Here is a 27,999-nt window from a genome sequence, read left to right as displayed (position 1 = left end):
TGTTACCTGAGGACAGATTCTGAACAATCCCTGTCCCTGACAGTTTTTGTTACCTGAGGACAGATTCTGAACAATCCCTGCCCCTGACAGTTTTTGTTACCTGAGGACAGATTCTGAACAATTCCTGCCCCTGACAGTTTTTGTTACCTGAGGACAGATTCTGAACAATCCCTGCCCCTGACAGTTTTTGTTACCTGAGGACAGATTCTGAACAATTCCTGCCCCTGACAGTTTTTTTGTTACTTGAGGACAGATTCTGAACAATCCCTGCCCCTGACAGTTTTTGTTACCTGAGGACAGATTCTGAACAATCCCTGCCCTCAACAGTTTCTGTTACCTGTGGACAGATTCTGAACAATTCCTGCCCCGGCAGCATGAAACACTATGTCGGCTCCTTCGTTGATGAAGTGTAAATTATTTCTGGAGTCGAATCCTCTGTAACCATGGACATACTCCAACTTTAAATCCTGTGTAGAATACACGGAAAACCAATAATAAAATAGACTGTATAAATAGTTATATAAATCATAGTTACATAAATCAATGCTTATAATCAATTCATAGTAAATTAGTTACATCCTGTAAATTCCTTGTTTTACATGAGTACTTAATATTGTAAAATAACTCGCACAGTAAATTGTGAGAACAGGAAATTGTGAGTGCTCTGTTGATCAGGAATTTTTACATGTATTTCAGCAATATAAGAATAAAAGCGAGTAATTTTATTTCACAAGTGGTGCTTCTAAATAAAACTAAATTCCTCAAATATATTTAGAAATCTATAGTGTACTAGTATTTGTTAATTGAAGTGTAGATACATAAACATAAATAGTGGCTGTTTAGCTGTAGTTCAGTCGATATTGGACATTATTATATAGCTAATAAATAGTCTAATATAAAATCTGCATAAAATCTAGAGAATGTTAGTGTTCAATATCCTGAGAATTTATTGAACGCTAACTTTGCATTGCGTAAATTGTATGCGCCCGAAACATTCCGAGTACTAGCGTTCAATATTGACGTTACAGTAACGACGTAAACAAGCCGAAATGGCAGACGACGGTCCTTCGAATCTGACAGAGCTGGTACAGTGAAACTTCTCCAAACCGGCCCCTCAGAATACCGGTTCTCCCTGAATATCGGCCGATTTTCAAAGTCCCGGCAGAAATCTTAACATTTCCTTACAAAGAAAGTCTTAAAAAACCGGCCACCCCTGAAAACCGGACATCGGCCACTTTTTAAAGTACATTTGTTAACAAACATGTGTAATTTACCCTTAACATACTGGCCACTTTTTGAAGACAAGAAAATCTTGGGCAAAGGTTAATTAAGATCGTCCAGGTGTGCAAATTGACTGACCAACTGGCCAGGTATGAAATTATCCATCGGAGGTGTGAAAAACACTACTGGCCTCTTTAATTTCTATTGTTTACCTGTGCTGTCAAGGGTGTTAATTGACACTTAGCTAATCCAAGAGACCCTTCCAAATTCTGTACAAAATGTAAAACACAGTTGGGAAATTATTGAATGAATACCGTATCAAACGCCATATTGTTTCACCATACTTTCGTATGGATATAAGCGGTAGTTAATAAAGAACAAACCCATGACTGTTAATGATAATTATTAAAAGATAGATTAATTTTCTTGGTTTCCATAGACTTTTTAAAATTCCAAAGAAATATTCAAATTACAATTTCGTATTTACTATTGTACTTTTTAAAAACGTCAAAACAAAATTGTTAATGACATAAGCGATGAATGTAAACAGAGTTTTAATAGGTAAGAGGATTCCAATAATAGGCCTCTGTGTTTTCTTTATGTATCCTTTTATAGATTTTTAGTTTAAAATTAGATGATTTCAGCGAGAATATTTCTTGTAATTCATAATTATCTTTAGGTACAAGCGGACTAATTTAATCTCCACCGATAATTGATCATAGATCACCAGATCAAGGTGAACAGTACCTACTTTGTGAATATTGAGATAAAATGTCTATAATTGCTAAATTCTCGGTATACCGGCCATCCCTCTAAACCAGCCGTTTTTTCCGGTCCGAGAGCCGGCCGGTTTAGAGAAGTTTCACTGTATTTGATATTTACTTAAGCAAAATGTTTTACAGTACATAAATTATGAGGTCCCCATTTACAAAATCAGTTTGCTTCATGCATTAATGACGGGTTAAATATTGAACAGTTAAGAAATGCATGCTGTTATTGCACACTGCCAATATTGATGAATTCTCGTCTATTTTGGAGTAGTTTGAGTGAAAAGGGATATAATTTAACAACTAAATACTTTAGCTATATAATAAAAGGGTTATTGAACTTATATAGGTGAATATTGGCACTCGTTGGATGTCAAAATGCACCCGCAAGCTCGTGCATTTTTAAAGCCAACTCGTGCCAATATTCACCAATATAAGTTCAATAACCCTATACTACCTTACATTGACCGGGGTAATCTTATCTTACATTGACCGGGGTAATCTTATCTTACATTGACTGGGGGTAATCTTTAAATTGGCTGGGGCGATCTTATCTTACATTGACTGGAGTAATCTTATCTTACATTGACTGGGGGTAATCTTTAAATTGGCTGGGGCGATCTTATCTTACATTGACCGGGGTAATCTTATCTTACATTGACTGGAGTAATCTTATCTTACATTGACCGGGGTAATCTTATCTTACATTGACCGGGTTAATCTTATCTTACATTGACTGGGGTAATCTTATCTTACAATGACTGGGGTAATCTTATCTTACATTGACTGGGGTAATCTTATCTTACATTGACTGGGGTAATCTTATCTTACACTGACTGGGGTAATCTTATCTTACATTGACTGGGGCAATCTTATCTTACATTGACCGGGGTAATCTTATCTTACATTGACCGGGGTAATCTTATCTTACATTGACTGGGGGTAATCTTATCTTACATTGACCGGGGTAATCTTATCTTACATTGACTGGGGGTAATCTTATCTTATATTGACTGGGGTAATCTTATCTTACATTGACCGGGGTAATCTTATCTTACATTGACTGGAGTAATCTTATCTTACATTGACTGGGGTAATCTTATCTTACATTGACCGGGGTAATCTTATCTTACATTGACTGGGGTAATCTTATCTTACATTGACTGGGGTAATCTTATCTTACATTGACTGGGGTGATCTTCTTGCGTTTAGAACCGGTGGTGGGTATTTCTGCCCGCTGCACTTTGGGAGGAACCGGTGCATTTCTGCTGACACTGGGTCTGTCAAATCAAATTACAGCAAAATATAAATAAGTCTATAACCACATTGTTTTGTAACTTGACTAAAATTTAAAAAAAACTATGTCCATAGATTCTGCCTCTCACCGAGTCGGGGAATTTTCTGTAGGCAGACTTCTCCACACTGTAGGCAGACTTCTCCAAACAGACTTACTTCTCCACCTCTGTAGACAGACTTACTTCACCACCTCTGTAGACAGACTTCTCCACTTCTGTAGACAGACTTACTTCTCCACCTCTGTAGACAGACTTCTACATCTCTGTAGACAGACTTCTCCACCTCTATAGACAGACTTACTTCTCCACCTCTGTAGACAGACTTCTCCATCTCTGTAGACAGACTTACTTCTCCACCTCTGTAGACAGACTTCTCCATCTCTGTAGACAGACTTACTTCTCCACCTCTATAGACAGACTTACTTCTCCATCTCTGTAGACAGACTTACTTCTCCACCTCTATAGACAGACTTACTTCTCTACCTCTACAGACAGACTTCTCCATCTCTGTAGACAGACTTCTCCACCTCTATAGACAGACTTACTTCTCCACCTCTGTAGACAGACTTCTCCACCTCTGTAGACAGACTTACTTCTCCACCTCTATAGACAGACTTACTTCTCCATCTCTATAATCAGACTTACTTCTCCATCTCTATAGACAGACTTACTTTTCCAATTCTGCATGTTCCTGTAGGTGTGGTTTTGTGCCCTCCTTCTCCCTGATTGGGTTGATATATATCTTAGTGTTGTAATCCATATTCTTCTCACGTTCAACATCACTGTCATAACCTGATTATTAATAAATAAATAATATTAACATCACTGTTGTAACTTGATGATTAATAAATAAATAAATATCAACATCACTGTCGTAACCTGATTATTAATAAATAAATATCAACATCACTGCCGTAGCCTGTAACAAAATCAATGTCGTAACCTGATGATTAATAAATAATATCAACATCACTGTCATATTAGACAATGGGAATATGCTGTGTCTAATAGACAATGGGAATACGCTGTGTCTATTAGACAATGGGAATACGCTGTGTCTATTAGACAATGGGAATATGCTGTGTCTATTAGACAATGGGAATATGTTGTGTCTATTAGACAATGGGAAAATGCTTTGTCTATTAGACAATGGGAATATGCCATGTCTGTTAAACAATGGGAATATGCCGTGTCTATTAAACAATGGGAATACACTGTGTCTATTAGACAATGGGAATATGCCGTGTCTGTTAAACAATGGGAATATGCTGTGTCTATTAAACAATGGGAATATGCCGTGTCTATTAGACAATGGGAATATGCTGGGTCTATTAGACAATGGGAATATGCCGTGTCTATTAGACAATGGGAATATGCTGTGTCTGTTAAACAATGGGAATATGCCGTGTCTATCAGACAATGGGAATACACGGTATCTATTAAACACAGGTATGCTCTGATGATAAACAAAGAAATAACAAAGCTGTGTTTACTTCTCTACTTTAACTTTCCACACAACTGTAATGACTCAAGAACTCAAGATCTACCACACGCATGGACCAACAGAATTCTGTTCCTGTTAGCTATAATAATCCAAGAACTTAAGCTCTACCACACACAAGGAACAACAGAATTCTGTTCCTGTTAGCTATAACAAGAGGTACTGAAAACAATGCTCACTAAGAATACCCCCCCCCCCCCTTACCCCAATCTCCCAAAGGGTGTTATTAATAGATATAAATTACCTCTTTCCTGAGTGTAAAAATATGGTATGCCTTTGTGGAAGAAAATGGAAGATATAGTCCGAACACAAATCCATGCTATAAACCGAAAATTTTGACCTTGAGATCAAAGGTCAAGGTCATAAAGAGGTCATGAAGGTACATGACACATCATCTCATGGTGATACACTCATGTGTCAAATATGGTATGCCTATGTCAAAGAACAAAGAAGTCATGGCCCCGACACGAATCCATTGTAAAAACCTTTAATTTTGACATTGAGGTCAAGGTCATATGGAGGTCATGAAGGTACATGACATATTGTCTCATGGTGATACACTCATGTGTCAAATATGGTATGCCTATGTCAAAGGACAAAGAAGTCATGGCCCCGACACGAATCCATTGTAAAAACCTTTAATTTTGACCTTGAGGTCAAGGTCATATGGAGGTCATGAAGGTACATGACACATCGTCTCATGGTGATACACTCATGTGTCAACAAGAGATGTTTGTAAAACACATATGCCCCCCCCCCATGGTGCACAATTGAAAAGGGTTATACACACACACATCATTTAATTGATAGTAGTATCATCAATTCAAAATATTGAGCAGACAATATCTTCCTATGTCAAGAGTGAATTGACCATGTGACCTAAATAACAATATGGGTCATCTACGCCTTATGCTGTACCAGTGTACCAAGTTTGGTGTCAATCAAGCAAACAATTCTTAAAATATAGGAAACAAGATATTACTATGTCCAGTTCAACAATTGACTTTTGACCTCAAAATCAATATGGGTCGTCTTCTCCTGAAAATGTACCAGTGTACTAAGTTTGATGTCCGTCAAGCAAAAAGGTTATCAAGATATTGAGTGGACAGTATATTACTATGTTCAGTTTGACCTTTGACCATGTGACCTCAAAATCAATAGGAGTCATCTCCTCCTGAATATACACCACTGTACTTAGTTTGATGTCTGTCAAGCAAAGGGTTCTCAAGATATTGAGCGGACAGTATATTCCAATGTCCAGGTTGACCCTTGACCTTTAAACATGTGAAATCAAAATCAATAGGGATCATCTTCTCCTGAAGATGTACCAGTGTACCAAGTTTGATGTCTGTCAAGCAAAGGGTTCTCAAGATATTGAACGGACAGTATATTCTTATGTCCAGTTTGACCCTTGACCTTTGACCATGTGACCTCAAAATCAATAGGGGTTATCTTCTCCTGAAGACGTACCAGTGTACCAAGTTTGATGTCTCTCAAGCAAAGGGTTCTCAAGATATTGACCGAACAGTATATTTCTATGTCCAGTTTGACCCTTGACCTTTGACCATGTGACCTCAAAATCAATAGGGGTTATCTTCTCCTAGAGACGTACCAGTGTACCAAGTTTGATGTCTGTCAAGCAAAGGGTTCTCAAGATATTGAGCGGGCAGTATATTCCTATGTCCAGTTTGACCCTTGACCATGTGACCTCAAAATCAATAGGGGTCATCTTCTCTTGAAGATGTACCAGTTTACCAAGTTTGATGTCTGTCAAGCAAAGGGTTCTCAAGATATTGAGCGGACAGTATATTTCCATGTCTAGTTTGACCCTTGACCTTTGATCATGTGACCTCAAAATCAATAGGAGTCATCTTCCCCTGAAGATATACCAGTGTACTAAGTTTGATGTCTGTCAAGCAAAGGGTTCTCAAGATATTGAGCAGACATTATATTCTTAAGTCCAGTTTGACCCTTGACCTTTGACCATGTGACCTCAAAATCAATAGGGGTCATCTTCTCTTGAAGACGTACCAGTGTACCAAGTTTGATGTCTGTCAAGCAAAGGGTTCTGAAGATATTGAGCGGACAGTATATTCCTATGTCTAGTTTGACCCTTGACCTTTGACCATGTGACCTCAAAATCAATGGGGGTCATCTTCTTCTGAAGATGTACTGGCATACCAAGTTTGATGTCTGTCAAGCAAAGGGTTCTCTAGACACTGAATGGTCAGTATATTCCTATGCCCAGTTTGGCCCTTGACCTTTGACCATGTGACCTCAAAATCAATAGGGGTCATCTACTCCTTAGGATGTACCAGTGTGCCAAGTTTGATGTCTTTCAAGCAAAGGGTTCTCAAGATATTGAGCGGACATTTTATTCCTATATCCAGAGTAGATTGACCCTTGACCTTTGACCTTTTGACCTGAAAAACAATAGGGATCCTCTTCTACTCATAACTAACCCACATATGAAATATCATTATCATCAAGTGAATGGTTCTCAAGATATTGAGCGGACAACACGTGGTCTACAGACCGACCGACCGACCGACAGGTGCAAAACAATATGCCCCCTCTTTTTCAAAGGGGGGCATAAATATGGTATGCCTATGTCAAAGAACAAAGAAGTCATGACCCTCACACGAATCCATTGTAAAAACCTTTAATTTTGACATTGAGGTCAAGGTCATATGGAGGTCATGAAGGTACATGACACATCGTCTCATGGTGATACACTCATGTGTCAAATATGGTATGCCTATGTCAAAAGACAAAGAAGTCATGGCCCCGACACGAATCCATTGTAAAAACCTTTAATTTTGACCTTGAGGTCAAGGTCATATGGAGGTCATGAAGGTACATGACACATCGTCTCATGGTGATACACTCATGTGTCAAATATGGTATGCCTATGTCAAAGAACAAAGAAGTCATGGCCCTGACACAAATCCATTGTAAAAACCTTTAATTTTGACCTTGAGGTCAAGGTCATATGGAGGTCATGAAGGTACATGACACATCGTCTCATGGTGATACACTCATGTGTCAAATATAGTACGCCTATGTCAAAGAACAAAGAAGTTATGGCCCGGACACGAATCCATTGTAAAAAACCTTTAATTTTGACCTTGAGGTCAAGGTCATATAGAGGTCATGAAGGTACTCGACACATCGTCTCATGGTGATCCACCTGTGTGCCAAATATGGTATGCCTAAGTCAAAGAACAAAGAAGTTATGGCCCAGACACGAATCTGCACAGACAGACAGACAGAGAGACAGAGTGATTCCTATAATCCAAGAACTCAAAATCTACCAGACACAAGGAACAACAGAATTCTGTTCCTGTTAGCTATAATAATCCAAAAACTCAAGATCTACCACACACAAGGAACAACAGAATTCTGTTCCGACTAGTCCAAGATCTACAGTACCTCCTTCTTCCTCTGAATCTGTGTCGGAGTCGTCACTTTCACCACACGCTGTATTCCTGTCTGCCGCTGAGCTACACTGCCACACCATCACCGCTGTATCAGCACCGCCGGCCGACACCAGGAGCTTGTCATCAGATGACCACCGGACATTCGTTACGTGGGCCGAATGACCTACATATCGCTTGTGTTTGGCAAACTTTCCCTTAAAAGTTTTAAATACAACACATTACTTATGATATACCTCCACTTCAAGGCAACAATGCTATTCTGAACAGAAAAATGTTACAACTGCACAATATCATTACTATATGTCACATATAGTGCATGTATGTTAGTCTTTCATATTAAACAGCAATTTCATGGAAACTTTTAAATTTTCAAAACCTCCAAATAAAATTTCCATGAGGACTGACCTTCACTGGATATTGGAACAGTTTGACAAATCCGAAGTCGTCCCCAGTGGCCAGCAGCTGTTTGTCCTTGGACAGTGACGTGGCATTCACATCAGTGATGTCACTCTTTGGTGGCCACACCCCCTCACACGTCTTTCCGAGAACACTGGTCCATGTTGTCCAGTCAATTTTCTCGACCTCAGAGTTACTGAGAGTCAATCTCTTACCACGAGGTGCCTCGTAAAATAACTGTTCCTTTGCTCCTGTATTCACCATCAGTAACCTCCCTGTAAAAACAATAAGTCTGGAAATTACTTTATTTGTATGTGTATGAAGTATACAGTAAAACATGGTTATAGCAAACCTCCAGGGCCAGGGAAAACAATTCATTATAAACAAACTTTGTTATATTAAAATACGGTTATAGTGAACCTCCAGGGACAGTGGAAAACACTTCATTATAAGGCCAATTCAACTTAATTAGTAGATTATCATCCAGGGTCACGAAAAAGTATGGGGCGGATGAGGTGGGCCAATTTTTGAAGGGCGGGCGGGGATGATAATCTATCAATTTTAAAGTTGAATTGGCCTAAACAAACTTTGTTACAGTAAAACACCATTATAGGGAACCTCCAGTGAAAAACAGTTCAATATAACCATACTTCATTATATCCAATAAATTTTTCATTATTTTCCTCTCAAAGGAAATAGATATCACTTCATAAAAAGCATGGATTTGTTAAAAGCAAACTCTTGATAAATTACAAAAAGAAACAACCTATTTCTGATTCTTTATTGTTGTAACTGTATTTAACACTGCCATCAGATACAACTAGATATCCTGCACACATCATTGTACCAAACCACCTTATAATAATGTCATGTTATTTACCTGTTTTGTCCCAGTCGACGTGCATGATGTTATTTACCTGTATTGTCCCAGTCAACATGTTATTTACCTGTATTGTCCCAGTCAACATGTTATTTACCTGTATTGTCCCAGTCAACATGTTATTTACCTGTATTGTCCCAGTCGACATGTTATTTACCTGTTTTGTCCCAGTCAACATGTTATTTACCTGTTTTGTCCAAGTCGACGTGCATGATGTTATTTACTTGTTTTGTCCCAGTCAACATGTTATTTACCTGTATTGTCCCAGTCAACATGTTATTTACCTGTATTGTCCCAGTCAACATGTTATTTACCTGTATTGTCCCAGTCGACATGTTATTTACCCGTTTTGTCCCAGTCGACATGTTATTTACCCGTTTTGTCCCAGTCGACATGTTATTTACCCGTTTTGTCCCAGTCGACATGTTATTTACCCGTATTGTCCCAGTCGACATGTTATTTACCCGTATTGTCCCAGTCGACATGTTATTTACCCGTATTGTCCCAGTCGACATGTTATTTACCCGTATTGTCCCAGTCAACATGTTATTTACCCGTATTGTTCCAGTCGACATGTTATTTACCCGTATTGTCCCAGTCGACATGTTATTTACCCGTATTGTCCCAGTCGACATGTTATTTACCCGTATTGTCCCAGTCGACATGTTATTTACCTGTTTGTCCCAGTCGACATGTTTTTTACCTGTATTGTCCCAGTCGACATGTTATTTACCTGTATTGTCCCAGTCGACATGTTATTTACCTGTATTGTCCCAGTCGACATGTTATTTACCTGTATTGTCCCAGTCGACATGTTATTTACCTGTATTGTCCCAGTCGACATGTTATTTACCTGTATTGTCCCAGTCGACATGTTGTTTACCTGTATTGTCCCAGTCGACATGTTATTTACCTGTATTGTCCCAGTCGACATGTTATTTACCTGTATTGTCCCAGTCGACATGTTATTTACCTGTATTGTCCCAGTCGACATGTTATTTACCTGTATTGTCCCAGTCAACATGTTATTTACCTGTTTGTCCCAGTGAACATGTTTTTTTACCTGTATTGTCCCAGTCAACATGTTATTTACCTGTATTGTCCCAGTCGACATGTTACTTACCTGTATTGTCCCAGTCGACATGCGTGATGTTATTTACCTGTATTGTCCCAGTCGACGTGCGTGATGTAACTGGATGCTGCCTTACAAGTGCCCACTCTCTTCTTACTCAACACGTTGTAGATGTCCACAAAATTGTCATGGGAGGCCACAGCTAGGTACTTCCCTTCCTCTGAAATTGTAAATCACCATATGATGTGCTAGATAACAAGAGGCTCATAAGCAACAACACAATACTGTACACATACAACAGTGTTCAGCCAAGTCACCATGGGACAGACCAGGTCACCGTGCCACAGACCGAGTTACCCTGGGACAGATTAAGTCACCGTGCGACAGACCCAGTCACCGTGCGACGGACCGAGTCACCATGCGACGGACCGAGTCACCATGCAACGGACCGAGTCACCGTGCGACAGACCGAGTCACTGTGCGACAGATCGAGCTACCGTGCGACAGACCCAGTCACCGTGCGACGGACCGAGTCACCGTGCGACAGACCTAGTCACCGTGCGACAGACCCAGTCACCGTGCGACAGACCGAGTCACCGTGCGATGGACCAGTCACCGTGCAACAGACCGAGTCACCGTGCGACAGACCCAGTCACCGTGCGACAGACCCAGTCAACGTGTGACACAATGGACAAAGTAATCCCAAGTGTCACTATACTTCACAGGTGACATAAAAATATTGGTCCACAATATAAAACTATCAAGCTGAATAATCAGTTCTTTACAACTACATTGTATATACATGTAAATAGTAGTAAAAACTAACTACTCTGTACATGAACGTAAAACAACTCAAACACATGTACATATAAAACTAAGATGACTTTTAAGAGTTTACATACTTTGTCTGTATAACATTTCAATAATTTACCTGGGGAGAATTTGATGTCTGAGATTTCCTCTTTCCTGTGATGAAAAGATATCACCTCCTCCATATTGGCAGCATTTACAACAATAAAACTCCCTGTAAAATGTCAAATTATACCACATCAAATTATAACATTCACATAAAACTCCCTGTAAAATGTCAAATTATACCACATCAAATTGTAACATTCACATAAAACTCCCTGTAAAATGTCAAATTATACCACATCAAATTATAACAATCCTTAAAACTGAATTATAACCCAGTCACCTGAAATTAATCTCTATTATTTTGTGCAGTATAACCGATATATCACTGAAAAATATTAGGCAATGTAGCCTCTTCTCCAAACTATGAACTCTTACAGAGTACAATTCTGTATCATGTATTGCTACCATTCTGAAAAAGTACAGTACATTGAAAATATGTAGTATTTTACCATCTTTAAGCCCAACAGCCAGGAATTTTCCATCTGATGAGAAGCCTACACTTCGGCCCGCCTGCTTCAGGATTTTGTAGCTGACCATTCTGTGGTCAGATCTCAAGTCCCACACCCTGAGGGTCTTATCATCACTCACTGTGGCACAGAACTGCTGGGTGGGATGCATCCCTAACCCCCAAAGCTCTCCCTGCATGTGACCCTACAAAATTGTGAGATAATGAAAATATTCCATCTTTTCTGTCATTCAGTGCCTGAAGTGCTTACTTCTGAGGAGTGAAAAGTATGAAATTTTACCTATCAAATAGCATTTAATAAAACTGTTTAATGGTCATGTGTGACATTACCCTCAAATACTGGGAAAGATGTTTATCACATCCACCTAAAGTTCTATTGCTTTGATATCCATGGCAATTTGATGTTCATTCAGTGTGTTTCACAGTAAGCAATTTTATCATAAATGGTTTTTATCATAGCATATAAAAGATGAAAATCTTTAAAACTGTAGATGATAAACAGCTCAAGATTCCCTTTGCTGTACCTGGGTCAGAAGTGTCATGGGTCCCCCTTTATCCACTTCCAAAACCTCCCCATTTTTGGTTCCCACAAGGATTTTGCCATGACCTAGAACGATGGCCCTGATCGCTGGTAAATCTTTCATCAGTACTCCCTTGGAGGTCTGTTCGATTCCCGACTTCTTGATGTAGTACTGCTTCAGACACCGCTCAAACTGATCGTCCCACAGGCCGATCATTCCGTCCTTACCCCCTGTCACGAAACCCTGGGAAAAAAAAAACAATTCAGAGATTGTGCAGTTCAACTTGTGTCTCTTAAAAATATTTCAAGCAGGATTCAAAGACAATAAAAACTGGCCCTGAAGTTGAATTGATACCCATGTCAGAGAATGCTTTGAACCTTTGAAAATATACTGAGCTTATCAACACCAGTTTTAAATGTCAAATAAAAATCTAAATTTTTTACACTATATCTCTACAAGTAGATACTCATGTCTGGTGCTTTCATTGATTTTTGGGTATCAAATTTTGTGGATTTGTTGATGTTTTGATGTTACTCATTTCCAAGGAATGCCACTCAACGTTCTCTCCTTACAAGGAAATATTAAAATTCGTTGAGCATAGATTTTGTGGTCTGGTACAACAAGGAAAACAAGGAATATTGCTATTAAAATAAACTGATGACACCGCAGTACACCTAAACAGGAAGTATCATTTATATTCCATGCTGAAAACTGAAAATTAACATAAGTCTCACCTTGTCCAGAGAATGCATAGCGAATAGTGGCCCCTCGTGTGCTGAGAAAATGAAAATTAACATGAGCCTCACCTTGTCCAGAGAATGCATAGAGAATAGTGGCCCCTCGTGTGCTGAGAAACTGAAAATTAAAATGAGTCTCACCTTGTCCAGAGAATGCATAGCGAAGAGTGGCCCCTCGTGTGCTGAGAAAATGAAAATTAACATGCGCCTCACCTTGTCCAGAGAATGCATAGAGAAGAGTGGCCCCTCGTGTGCTGAGAAACTGAAAATTAAAAGGAGTCTCACCTTGTCCAGAGAATGCATAGTGAAGAGTGGCCCCTCATGTGCTGAGAAAATGAAAATTAACATGAGCCTCACCTTGTCCTGAGAATGCATAGCAAAGAGTGGCCCTTCGTGTGCTGAGAAACTGAAAATTAACATGCGCCTCACCTTGCTCAGAGAATGCATAGAGAATAGTGGCCCCTTGTGTGCTGAGAAACTGAAAATTAACATGGAGCCTCACTTTGTCCAGAGAATGCATAGCAAAGAGTGGCCCCTCGCGTGCTGAGAAACTGAAAATTAACATAGAGCCTCACCTTGTCCAGAGAATGCATAGCGAATAGTGGCCCCTCGTGTGCTTTGACTGACTTCTGCAGCGTGGAATCTTTCCAGATGAAAACGTTGCCGTCACTACCGCCCGAGAAGCTGATGTCTGCTGCCTTCCCGAATGCCACACACAGCATATCACAGGACTTGGATACGTTACCAAACGTGCCGCGTGTAGAAGTGAAACCACCACCTGAAAACGGGAAAGATTGAACAATGCTTCAAAAATACTTGCTACAAACAATTTTTTCCCCCAAAATCATGAAAATAAAAACTAAATCTATGGGTTTTTTTTTAAAAGTAATACTATATGGTACATTCCATATTCCATATTCTCCTGATTTCTTAATTAAGTAAAAAAAAAAAACCCAAAACAATGGGGTGAATTTATATAGAGGTATATAAGGAGGGGTAATATATTTCAACTTTTGAACATCACAGATAATTTACTAATCCTTTACTTTTCAGGAATATTATATTTGTACTTATTACAATCAAACTAAGCCAAAAAAATATATATCGACCCATGCATCCATATTTTTGTTTGTATCCAGTGCCCTTAATAACTTAGTTTTGTGTCAATTCTACATGTACAGACAGATGAATTCTTTCCTTGCCTGCTTGAGTCCAGAACTTGATGTGTTTCACTCCTACAGTGATCAGCTTATTGGCTTCAAATGGATTCCACTTGATGACAAATATTTTATCTTTATGGCCCCTGCAAAGTAAATTCAAATTTCATGTGCATACAAATTTTGTACCGTGCATCTAAATACTGTAAACCAACATATTTTTATGAGCGAGAAATTTTTGCTTTAATTACGAGATCCTCATACTCGTGAATATTTCTCGTCTATAGATGATTTTATGGAATACAAACATAACCGATAGACATTGATTCCATAACCAGTTTGAGTTAATACCTGGATTTTTTCAAACTTCAAGATTGTTTGAATGATTGTTTGCTGTTTTCCGCCACATTAAACAATTTTTCAGTTATCTGGTGGCGCCCAGTTTTTATTGGTGGAAGAGAGAACCCAGATCCAATGTACCTGGGAAGAGACCACTGACCTTCCGAAAGTAAACTGGGAAACTTTCTCACTTACCGGTGTGAGCAGGATTCAAACCTGCACCGACCAGAGGTGAAAGGCCATGTGATTTTGAGCGCAATGCTCTAACCACTCGGCCACCTCAGATTTCAAGAGAAATGAGACTTGCTGAGTGTCTCTTGAAACTTCAAAAAATAGAGGAAGGAGAGTTTAAAAAAACTGGTAACTAATGAGCATGTTATGAAACCTATTTCTTCCCAGTATACACTTACAGGGTTTTTTTTTGGTAAATGTCTTTCCATCAGCTGATGTTTTTTTTTGGTAAATGTCTTTCCATCAACTGATGTGTTTTGTTTTTGGGGGTGGGGGGGTAGGGTGGGTGGGTGGGGTGGGGGTAAATGTCTTTCCATCAACTGATGTTTTTTTTTTGGGGGGGGGGGGGGTAAATGTCTTTCCATCAACAGATGTTTTTCTTGGGGGGGGGGGGGGGATAATTGTCTTTCCATCAGCTGATGTTTACTTCATAGAATAAATTATACACTTACATGCAATTCTCTTAATGACCTGTCAAAGTATAATATACCACGACAATCCTCCAAGATAGAAAAATTAAAAACAACCAATCAGAATTATTCCAGGTGTTTCATAACATGCTAGTACAGCTGTGCTGGAGTGACGAAATAAAGTTGATGATGGGAGAAACAGGTTATGTGCGTGTACCTCCAGGATTACAGTTAAACGGAGCTGATGAAATTTACCTCGTTGTAGCGAGTTTTTCTCCTTTCCTCCAATCCCAGACAACGATACAATGATTATCATCCAGACCAACAGAAGCCAACTTTTTGCCATCACCTAGTAAGGTAACGTGATTAACCTTTATTTCAAAGACACAAGTTCAAATAAAAAACAAAACTTAAATAACAAGAGGAAATTTAATGAAACCAGAGTATATATATTGTGATATCATATTTCACAGTACAAGGGTTTAATATTCTTTTTCTATGCTTTTAAAACTGCAGTGGATAGTCCTATTCATTTTGCTACTCATCCAATCCAGGCGCAAGTTTTACTTAGTCCACTTCTTATCTTACGGGAAAAAAATTCTGACATAAGAATTTCCAAAATTCTAACTTAGGATATGACACTTCTGTTTTACTAAATTTAATGTGTTTTTAATAGCGAGCGCAGCGAGCCAGCGTGGAGCGCTGGCTCGTACTGTGATCTCTAATGACTAAAGCGCGCGAAATAATCCGAGCTAAATCTAAACCTTTAACAAGAAAACTTTTTTGACACTAATCCCAGAAGTCCATTGTCCAAAATGGCTGAGATCTCGCAAAGTCACGTCTTGGACTATGATTGTGAACTTACGTGGATTATCATCTTAATCTTGTGATCTCCTAGCTCGAAAATTCAGTGCACCATTAGGCGTAATGTTTAACTAAGTGCAATGTTTATGAAAGGCAGGGTAAGACTTTATGTGACGTCATGTCTACATTTTGACGTATGTCATAATAAGGCAGACAGTGGTGGATCTGAATACTTGTTATTCCATTTGTAAAGTCATGCTACCTGGACAATATATACGTAAACATTAGGCATTTGTGATATGGCATCGAATACAAAAAAATAAGAGAGAGAGAGAGAGAGAGAGAGAGAGAGAGAGAGAGAGAGAGAGAGAGAAAGAGAGAGAGAGAGAGAGAGAATGTGTGCAGACTATTAATGTGAGGGATCTCAGGTACTGAATTTAAGTTATTTTAAAAAAAAATAACACCCAAACAATTGGAATTCGGCTGGTTCGAAAACATAAAAAAAAATAAAAATCTTTTTTCCGCGTTTAAATACAGTCAAAACTGCCATAGCGACCCACTGTATTAAGCGACTCACTGTTGTATGTGACCATAAAAAGTTCCCCCCAAGACGTTACTCTATATATTGTACCTGTATTAAACGACCACCTGTCTGACGCGACCAACGACCATGATTTTTACAACCTTTTTGTGTATTTTCACAAAATTTTACCTCTAATTAACGACTGTACATTTTCGATTACAACGTGATTACTACTTTCGATTTCGGTTGAGCCGACTATTCTGGGAATTATCGCCCCTAACACTTTCGTTTTCAAACGCATGACTATTCTGGGAATTATCGCCCCTAACACTTTCATTTTTATACGCACAGGTTGTCGATGATCTTGTTTAGTCGGCCCTCTGGATAAATTATTATATCTAAGCTGTCAACATGCAGGGTCGAGTGTGGTTAATTAATAAAACCCGAGTTGTTGTTTATTTAACAAAATCAAGGATCAGGGAATCAAGGCCGGTGTATTTGAAGGTGTTAATTTCGACAAACTTTAAGAAGTGCCGGGTAGGCTAGATCGGAAATGAAAATCTACCACTTGTTATACCATTATGTTCAACAGAGTAAAAAATTTGCCCGATTGCGATATAAATCAGGTAAACATTGTGCTTAGGACTAAAATTTTAAACGGAGTATTCACAGTTTTCCTGCATGAGATACTAGAGGTTTCCAGAATAATGACCAGAACTAGCGGCTCACTTCGACATGTCCCGAGTATTTGACACGTCCGAGTTCAAGAAAATTGCCTGCATTAGTTCTAAGCTTAAAAGATTTGCTGTGCATGTACAATGGATATTGTGATTTATTTAATGTTTCTCAAATTGAATAACATTTTTCCAGCATCTATTGTACAAAAATAGACGCAACACTTCACCATTTGCTTTCTTACCACAAGCATTGCATTTTTTAGTTACACTGTACAAGTAGGCTATACATAAATACCCTTTACAACAAAGTGTTTATAAGTTTTAGAAAATTTATATGCATTCATAAATAATTTTTTAATTTCATGTAAATGTGTAATATGAAATGCATGAAAAGTTTATCATTCTTAAATAGATTAAATGTAATTTTTGATGAATAAAAAATTATGATACAACACCTTGTATTCTAGATTTTTAACTACAGTGTATTATTAATTTTATTTTACAACTATTAAAACCGTACTTGATATTCTTAATGATAAATTCCAAATACATGTAGTCATTTTCTCCATTGTATATATTATTTGCGAAATTTTATCCATTAACTGCGGAAAATAGGCAACCTGTATTAAGAGACCACCTGTCATATGTGACCTTTTTTCATTCTCCGTTGGACGGTCTCTTAATACAGGTTTGACTGTATAAGAACTGATTAAATCTATTCCTTGGCATGTCCAGTAATGCAAACCACAATGACCCCCCCCCCCCCCCTCCTCTCATGACAACCAACCATGCCACTTGCTATTAACAACTGGAAAATCATTAATTAAGGTCTTCCGTAACAACGGAAGACCTTCTACTGATTGTGCTGGTTAAGATTATTCTTATTATTCTTTTTTTTCCTTTTTTTCCCTAGACGTTAACTTTGAAGCTTCATATCTCGCTCATTTCTGCATGGATTTTGCTCAAATTTTCAGGGTTTATAAGATTTACAAAACAATTATAAAATCATGTACTACATTTCAGAAATTCCCTTCTGTTCATGAGTTATTCCCCTTTGAATGAAATTTTAGGGGCTTTGGTTTCCAGACAAAGGCTCCGAGACTATATAAGCTTGTGCAGAAAATGCATATAAAACGAAAAGTAGGAGCATTGTAGTTGTGCACATCGTTTTTGGTTTTTTGATTACAGCGTTCGAAATGGTGGTTGACAGGGTTTAAAAATTAGGACGCCTAAAGGAGCAAAAAATTACACATATTTTCCTTTGTATCTTTTAAACTAAAAATATTTTGTTGAGATGTGTAGAACAAAAGTTGTGCAAAATGTTAAGAGCTTTCTTTTGATATCCCTAAAAAGGGGCTGGCCCCTTAAATTAGGGATCTTCAAAGTTTTCACTTTATAACTCAAAAACGGTAAATATTTCGATATGGCTTTCGCTGGAAAAGTTGTTCTTTAACATCTTATTGATCTCATAAACATAATATTTTGTTCGAGCATTGTGTTATATATGAGTAAAAAGCTTGACCCGCAAATAGGTAACCGTATCATTAGGTAGGTGAAGGGGGGAAAATATGCGTATAACTTAAATAAACTTGCTTTAATTGATAAATCTGACATCATGAAATGCCAATATTCTTTTAAAATAAGGTTTTAACGTGATCTATGGTTCCTTTAAAAATCATCTATCGACAACTTTTTTTCTTTTATTATTTAGTAGCTTTAATATAAACAATCGTTCCAAAGAAAAAAGAGGAAAAGGTTATCTCTTCTACGTTTGTTATTAAAATAACGATATATTTAATTGAAGAAACAAACCTTCAAGCATAGAATAACTCAGTCATTAACTACACGCATCTTACATACACCGCGGGGTTTATTTTTGTTTACAATTACGTAAACGCCTCGAGGAACCATCGCATATGAACCAGGGCATGTACACAAAGTAAACATTGTCGTCCTAAATATAACACAGAATGTTTCGTTTTTTATCATATTGGATTTTTTGAATAATTCAGTCTTTCCGGGGATGTAAATACTTGCTTATACGTCCCTGGTCTTAAGTTTGATTTGTTTTAAATTCAAAACTCTAAAGCATTGAGTTAGACATCAATTTTAAAATCTGCAATTTAATATACAGTTCGTTTCTCAATCATGTCTAATTGAATGTGTGTTTAATATCGGAGATTCATCGCTGCTGAACTAGTGATCTGTGATTTCACACTACTTTAACTGAACACACAAGCTTTACTCAAATTCTAGATCTTCGTTGTGAAAAAGAAAATGGATACATTTTACAAACATAACGAATTATTTCTGAACATATTTTGAAATCAATAGTTTATAATCATGATTAAACCAAATCTAAACATGCGTATAGAATATTCAGAAACCCATGGCCGACCAGTCTCATTTCAAATTATATGACTTTGATTAAAGATTGATTCAGAACTCCTGGTCCAAATTATGTAACTTCGGTATGTGCCCCTGGCGTGAAATTCATACGCGACTTCTGTGCGCATTGTGTACATAATATTCCTACATGTATTTACGCACATAGATATTAAAGTTTAATAAAATATTCAAGATTTGAGAGCAATTTATTTGATTTGTATGTATAAATAATTCAAACTCGATGAATTATTCTCTTCAGTCTGAATATTATGCTATCATAATTTTGTTGTATGATAAAATATTGGTAACAGCAATAAACCTTTATTGTATGTCCTGAGTAAATTCAAATAGTAATTTTTTCTTCATTACTGGGACTGAAAAGTTATTTGCTGAAAGAATTTAATCCCACACACGCGCTCCTCAAAAGACTGATTCGTGGAATGAGATCATACACGCATGTACTTGAGTAGTATAAATTCATTAAACACCTTACGATAAAAATTTATAGTACACCTTTATTCAAAGTTCAAGGTTTTTATATCACACATCTCCGACGGAAGACCTCTCGTTGCTTTGCAGCGAGCTTTGCTCTAGTTAATTCTAGTTTTGTGAATAAATCTTAATGTATCTTTACGACAGCAGTGGAAAAGGGTCAACAATTTTGCAATTCATGTAATAATTATATGCGAATACTGAAGTCTTTATTTCATCATTGTTGTGCACAATATTATAAATATTGTTCTAACATGCTCTTCTTTCTCTTTTGAAACATATCATTGTTACAAAGGGATTGTTATATGAATTTAATTTTTAAAAAATAAGGTACATGTAGTTCTTGTATGCAATGGGGGGGGGGGGGGGGGGGGGGGGGGGGGGGGGGGGGGTCCGCGCATGTACATGTACAATTGTATTGATTTATATTCAAAATTATCATTATATTGAAATGCATTTTATGTTCAAAGGCAGTGCTGTTCACACAGTTTTCCAAACTTGAAAAGTGACTTGGAAAGATTAAGAGTAGAAATAAGGAAAGTAGAGGCAGTCAAGAGTTGAGAGCATACAGCTCGGAACAAGTCGTGCGTCAAAGGTTAAACAAGTCACAGTGAAGGCAGCAGAAATAAAATGTATATAGTATAAAAAATATTTCAATCACATTTGTATATTTTATGTTTTAGTTATTTAAAACCGTAGGGAAAAAACCTAAAATGGGCTGATTTTTCTGCCTAATTTCATTCCTGTACTGATTGGCAAATAGATATTGTTTAAATTGAACCTGATAAAAGCATGAACATTACAAAATAAGTACAAACATGTAGCCTCACTCACACGGTAGTACCGTCAGCATATTAAAAGTAGTGAAAGAATTTGATGATGACAAGGAGATTTGTCTTCATTTTCTCTAAAAATGTCCTGAAACAGCATGAGGGCAACCATTTTTATTTAGATAAAAGAAAACAACATAAGAAAAAAATCTTAACTTTATTAAGTTAGCTGTCATAAAGTTAAAATGATTTTTTAATGCAACATAGATTAAGAAGTTTAATAAGACGGGTATTATTCGCAAGTTAACATTATGATGAAATCCTGATTACGATGAAAACGCATTACAATCATACCTGAGAAATCTACATTGTAACCGTATCTGAGAAATCGACATTGTAACCGTACCTGAGAAATCTACATTGTAACCGTACCTGAGAAATCTACATTGTAACCGTACCTGAGAAATCTACATTGTAACCGTACCTGAGAAATCTACATTGTAACCATACCTGAGAAATCTACAGCACACACCCCTCTCTGGTGTTGTCCTTTCAATATGGAGGCTGTCTTCATGGTTTCTGCATCCCAAATGTGAACTGCAGGATCACGACCCACCTATATAGGTCAAAGTTCATTAGGAATCAAAGTCAAAGCTAAGTTTTTCCAATTAAAGCGTACAAAAATTTAAGACTGAAAGAAACAATTCTTAACTAAATTGAGTTAATGCATGTCAAAACAAACTATTCTCATTTCTACAAACCTGTCCTGTGGCCACGAGGTCTTTAATGGGGTGGATACACAGACATAAGATGTCGTCGGTGTGTTCCGTGTAGAATTTCTGAGCATGTTTCTCTCGGTTATAGACAATACCAGCAGCAGCCACGTGGTACACCACTTCACCACTCTGCGTGTAGAATAAATTGTTACGGCAGTCATAGCCGCGATACCTACAAAATTCAAACAGATGTCAAGAGAGTAAACTAATGACATCACTTACATGTAACAAACACGTAAACTAATGACATCACTTACATGTAACAAACACGTAAACTAATGACATCACTTACATGTAACAAACACGTAAACTAATGACATCACTTACATGTAACAAACACGTAAACTAATGACATCACTTACATGTAACAAACACATAAACTAATGACATCACTTACATGTAACAAATACATTAACTAATGACATCACTTACATTTAAACATACATACAGTATTCAAAGTAATTCAATTTAATGAAGTAAATTCTAATTTCAAAATTTCTAATGTCACATGAACCATTTTCTGTGAAAATTTACTGTACTTCATATATCTATTCAAGCACAACCTTCAGATATCTTCGCTAGAAATATTTCCAACACCAATAACTAAGCAGCATTTTCTTTACCCATGAATGAACTGCAGTTTGAGCCCTGCTGTTGGGCCTCTTTTTCGTTTTTGGCCCGTTTGCTGATCCTCCTTGTTCAGTTTCCGGATCCTGGCTGCATCCTCCTTGTAGAGAGCTCTGGAATACACCACCTGTTTCTCCGCCTCTAAATCCGAGTCCATGTCTGCTACATCAGATAAATCCGAGTCACTCTCCTCACTGTTTGAATCCACAAAGCCTGCGAAAAAGATGATGATTTTATCATCAAGTGTACAATATCTCTAATGAGACAAAAAATTCATATTCTCAAAACAGCTCAGTTTTTTTATTAAAAAAAATTTGAATGTAAAGACTATTAGTAAGATTCTGTTACATGACATCTTATTGCACACCTGACTGAGGATCTGGATCATTGCTTCCATCAAGCAGGAATCTCCACTGAAACACGGCATGATCCGCACCTCCAGTGGAAATCACTTTTGTTTTGTCATGAGAAAATCGGACATTGGTCACATGGGCTGAGTGTCCCACATACTTCCTAAACTTTGCACCTGAAATTTTTTTTAAAATGATACAGATTATGAACATTATATACATGCATTAGGCTGTTCGTTTTTACATTCTTTTAAGTCCTACCTTATACAATTAATATTTTCTTGAAATTGTACAACGCAAATAAATCCTCTATAAAATGTTACTTGTGTGTACCTTTCTTCAAACATGGGAATTTGAAAAGCTTCACAAGTCCGAAATCGTCTCCCGTAACCAACACGTCCCCCTGGTAATGTGCGTCCACAGCGTTGACATCATTTGTATCCGTGTACTTTTCCCAGATCCCGTTGACCTCATTTCCCAGGACACCGGTAAATGTGTTCCAGTGGATGCTGGAAATTTCCTCTCGGTTTGTTACTTGCTTCCCAGCTGACAAAAAATAACAGAGACATCTCTTTATATACTTCCTACACGCACAGACTATATCAAAGAGTAATTAAAGAATGGGTGAATAATGCTTATTTTAGCATACCTTGCACTTAAAATCTAGTGTTCTAATGGATGAACACACCATTTCATAATGAACAGCAAACATAAATTAGCACTCTTAATTTTCAAAGTTTTCAATTAAAGGTAAATACAATCTAACATTGCAGTTAAATTAGTATTACTTACAATGTATATGCAGCCCCTCGATTTGATCAACCTTCTGTATCCATATCATATACATGTCTAAGGTAGCTCATTACATCAAGACTCATACATTTTATGATTCTACACCACAAAATGGTGTCTCAATGTTTTATGAAATTACTTGTATCGATAAAATTGTTGGTATATTTACGTAGCTTAGTGGATAAGGTATTGGGATACTGACCTGCAGATCCCGAGTGTCGGGTCACTGACCCGCAGATCCTGAGTGTCGGGTTACTGACCTGCAGATCCCGAGTGTCGGGTCACTGACCTGCAGATTCTGAGTTGAAATCCGCCAGTGTCTTTTGTGTTATTTATTGAAATAAAAGTTTTGAAAATCCCATTTTCTCTCTCCAGAACTTGCATATTTTTTGCCTTTTTGACACATGTACGTATTACATATCATCATGATTAAATCATTTCGTGCTGATTTGATAAAATCTTTCTAAATATAGTGAACCACCTCAATATCATGGAAATTTTGATGAAAGTTAAAAGTCCCAACAACATTTTATTTATGTATTTTAACCTCAATATCTTGAACCCTGGATTATCTCGAAGTTTTTTCTCAGCCTCATCGAATTTGAGATATGGAGGTTTGACTGTCTCTTATTAATCATCCTTGAATTCATAACACACACGATTTAACATAGAGGAAAGACTGACCAGCATCAGACGAGCCTTGCTCTTACTAAACATAAGCCAAATACTGACCTGGCATTTTGAAGAAGAGCCTTTCAGCAGCCCCGCTGTTTGTCTGCAGGTAATTGCTATCTTTCGACCAGTCTATGTGAGTGATGAAACTGGAACTCCCACGACATGTTCCCAATAATTTGTACCGCTGCTCAGTCGAGTAAATGTCCACAAAATTGTCATTGGAGGCGACGGCCAGGTATTTATTACACGGTGAAAATTTCATTTCATGGATCACTTCCTTCCTGTCCTTGAGGTGTACAACTTCTGATAAATCTCTGGATAATTATAAATATAGAGATTGTCATATGTTTTAACATCATTACAGCTTCTCCTACAGATTTAGATACATTGAATGTCTTCTGTAAAATTAGAATATTGACATTCCCTTTTTCTTTTATAAATGTAATCTACTATTTTTCTTTAATAATTACATTACTGAATGGGATAATGCAAGTTCTGTTTGTTTCCTCTTTTTGACTGACCTTGAAAATGTATCAAACTCAAAAGTGTGCCAACTCAACATTGTTTATGCTATTTCTCTCATGAATAATTCTTTTTTTTTTTTAATTTCAAATTATGAAATTTCTTCCAAGAATTTCTCTCTTTTATAAGTTGTCTCAAGTTTTAGTGCATGTTGTATTTAAGAACTTGCTAAAAAGTGATTTGCTCATTGAATTCTAGGAGTAAGTTTTAAGAATAATCAAAGCTACACAGACCTGGTTTTAAGAATAATCAAAGCTACACAGACCTGGTTTTATGAATAATCAAAGCTACACAGACCTGGTTTTACGAATAATCAAAGCTACACAGACCTGGTTTTAAGAATAATCAAAGCTACACAGACCTGGTTTTACGAATAATCAAAGCTACACATATCTGGTTTTACGAATAATCAAAGCTACACAGACCTGGTTTTACGAATAATCAAAGCTACACAGACCTGGTTTTAAGAATAATCAAAGCTACACAGACCTGGTTTTAAGAATAATCAAAGCTACACAGACCTGGTTTTAAGAATAATCAAAGCTACACAGACCTGGTTTTAAGAACCAAGAAGGAACCATCAGTTAGACCCAATGCAATATGGTTTCCATCGGCATCAAATGCACAACTTCTGATCTTCTGATCAGCAGACATCTTGGAGAGAATCTCAAAGTTGTTTATATTCCATAATCTGAAAGGAATTGCAAACATATTATAAGAGTCTTGAGTACTTTTTTCTATAGCATTTCATAAAATCTTCCTTCTGCCTCAGCTTTACGAAATAGACAATAGAAAAGATCGCTAAAAATAAATGATTATGCAAATTATCATTAACAAACACTATACATTTATTGCATGATAGTGAGGGAGATATGAAGATTTATTCACCAAGAAAAATCATATTCCCCGAGGGCAACGCCCGAGGGGAATATGATTTTTCTTGGGTGAATAAATTTTCATATCTCTCGAACATTCATGTAATAAATTGTTTATTATACCGAAACAAAGCAAGACTACAAAAATGAATTTGAAATTGAAGTCCGCTCATCTATACATTGAATGTAGCCGATATTGCCCTAACACCATTGCCTAACGGTAACACCGCGCTGTCAACGTATTAGAAGGTACAAACAACGAAATATAGTGTTATGATAACCAGGTTTTGTATTTCCATTCTCCTTGAATGCTGATTTACTTGCTTGTTTTTGTATCAACCAAAATCAGGCGATTTTAAAACTATATCAGAGACCCGCATATTTTGTGCCTTACGAACTATGAAAGTAGAATGACTCGGAGTTATCGTGACATCACAATACACTTCGTCTGCTTTGACGTTAAATTTATGGAAAATGCATGAGGTTGCCGAAGGGGCGAAATATGATAGGGAGATATGATGTTTGAGAGGGAGATATGAAGTTTTGTCATCCCTGGCACATGATTGTCTAGACCAATCAGATTATGCACTGCATAGAATTCTCATACTGAGGTATAATAAAATACAATATGCTATGTTCGAATTCACTATTCTGCATATATCACTCCTGATAACTTAGCAACACTGGAATGATCTACTAGTGTTAAATCTAAATCAAACTAGCATGGCGCTGCACCATGCCCTTTTTGGCTGGCACCATGCCCTTTCTTAATTGCACCATGCCCTTTTTTCTCTATAGAATTTTTGAAAATTATAAACAATTGTTCTTTATTTCACAAGGTTGATTGAAAAGTTTAAAATCAAGGCAGCAGGTATTAATTTTTAAAGAGGCTAAATGATTACTCCATTACTATCATAGTATGATACAATGAAATTGCCCTGAAATTGTCTTGCCGCGATGAAAAGTGCCCTTTTGAACATATGATATGTGTGCCCTCTCTAGATCCTAGATTTAACACTAAGTCTACATATTTTGAATTATAATTTTATTTTCATTTTTTGAGGCAGGATGCAACCTAATGTTCTTCAGAAAAGAATGAAACTTTAATGCCAAAATAAAATGCCTGAAATTGAAAATAATCTGAAGCATACAAACTTTTGTCTGGATGCTTTTAATGGACATACCGCAATGTCTGGTCATCACTTCCTGACGCAAAAATAGGCTTCTTTGGATGGATAGCCAAGGCCCATAACTCCCCCTCTGCATGACCATCAACTAGGCAGTGTGGCTTGTCCCGATCTCTAACAAGCACTTCAAATATTTGGCTGTCCTGAGTTCCAATCAATACTCTATCCCCTCGCCAACACACACTACGTACTGTTAAGCCTGGATGGAAACAGATACAAAGAAAATCTTGTTGATTTACACATATTGATATGCCTATCGTTAGAGGGCTGTTCGATATGTAATGTGTATTGTACGATATCTCAAAAGCATTTGATTCAAATAGTGAAATGAACATTACTTCCCTTCAAAGTATTCCCCGCGGTTTGAAATACATAATTTCAATCTCTGAATCCATTTCTGAAATGCGTCACGGTACGCTGATTTAATAAAACCTCTGAGGCACTGACTGATGGCTGAGCCAAAGGCTTGTCCGGACTTGTAACGACGACCAGATAAGAACTTTTTTAAGTTTTGGAAAAAGGAAAGAGTCGCATGGGGCTAGATCTGGAGAATATGGTGGGTGTGGCAAGATGGTAACCTTCTCCAACTTCAAAAATTGCTTCACAAGCTCAGATGTATGTGATGGAACATTTTCATGAAGTAGATGAACATGCCTAAATCCTGACACAGGGCGTCGTTTATGATAATATTTCTTGAGCTTTAGTATAACATCTTGGTAGTACCGACCTGTAACACTTTTGCCCTTGGCACTGGAATTTGTACGGCTATATCATCACATGAGAAGAATATGCAATAAAGAACCTTCTTTGTGCTTATGGTTCTTTTGTTAACTACAGGCCTTCTACCATGATTAGTTAGCCATATTTTGTTTCCAATTTTTCTTACTGGTTCGAAATAGTGAACCCATGTTTCGTCACCAGTAACAATGTTTGCAAATTGTCTTTGATTGAATTTAGGAAACATTTTGAGCAATTGCTTAGCGGTTTGTACTCGTACCCGTTTTTGGTCATCTGTCAATATATGCGGTATCCATCTGCCAGAAATCTTTCGTACTTTAAAAATATGCTTCAAAATGAAATGCACCCGCGATAGCGATATGCCAACAGCTTTGGCAATATCACGAATTGTGTATCTGCCATCACTTTCATTTATTTCCCTGACCTTTGATACATTTGCCTTGCCTGTTAAA

The 27,999-nt window shown here is 37.3% G+C and overlaps 1 protein-coding gene across 2 annotated transcripts in view; it reads right to left on the bottom strand.

The window, feature by feature from the left end:
* LOC125650574 (echinoderm microtubule-associated protein-like 6) overlaps positions 1-27,999 on the bottom strand; it is a 48,951-nt gene that overhangs the window by 15,814 nt on the left and 5,138 nt on the right. For both annotated transcript variants that reach the window (XM_056165363.1, XM_056165365.1), the window contains exons 6-25: positions 26,807-27,008; positions 25,301-25,438; positions 24,283-24,539; positions 23,092-23,304; positions 22,776-22,934; positions 22,405-22,621; positions 21,767-21,953; positions 21,516-21,621; positions 15,607-15,700; positions 14,417-14,517; positions 13,790-13,992; positions 12,481-12,720; positions 11,940-12,141; positions 11,504-11,596; positions 10,661-10,792; positions 8,630-8,895; positions 8,217-8,418; positions 3,955-4,075; positions 3,172-3,268; positions 338-467 (exon numbers count right to left, since the gene is read on the bottom strand). In XM_056165363.1, the coding sequence (XP_056021338.1) occupies positions 338-467; positions 3,172-3,268; positions 3,955-4,075; positions 8,217-8,418; positions 8,630-8,895; positions 10,661-10,792; positions 11,504-11,596; positions 11,940-12,141; positions 12,481-12,720; positions 13,790-13,992; positions 14,417-14,517; positions 15,607-15,700; positions 21,516-21,621; positions 21,767-21,953; positions 22,405-22,621; positions 22,776-22,934; positions 23,092-23,304; positions 24,283-24,539; positions 25,301-25,438; positions 26,807-27,008 (3,360 nt within the window). The remainder of the gene's footprint in view (positions 1-337; positions 468-3,171; positions 3,269-3,954; positions 4,076-8,216; positions 8,419-8,629; positions 8,896-10,660; positions 10,793-11,503; positions 11,597-11,939; positions 12,142-12,480; positions 12,721-13,789; positions 13,993-14,416; positions 14,518-15,606; positions 15,701-21,515; positions 21,622-21,766; positions 21,954-22,404; positions 22,622-22,775; positions 22,935-23,091; positions 23,305-24,282; positions 24,540-25,300; positions 25,439-26,806; positions 27,009-27,999) is intronic.

The sequence above is a fragment of the Ostrea edulis genome, chromosome 5 (genome assembly GCF_947568905.1).
Source record: "Ostrea edulis chromosome 5, xbOstEdul1.1, whole genome shotgun sequence".
NCBI classification, from domain to species: Eukaryota; Metazoa; Mollusca; class Bivalvia; order Ostreida; family Ostreidae; genus Ostrea; species Ostrea edulis.
The sequence above is the reverse complement of the archived record's forward strand: the minus strand, read 5'-3'. Positions and strand labels throughout refer to the sequence as shown.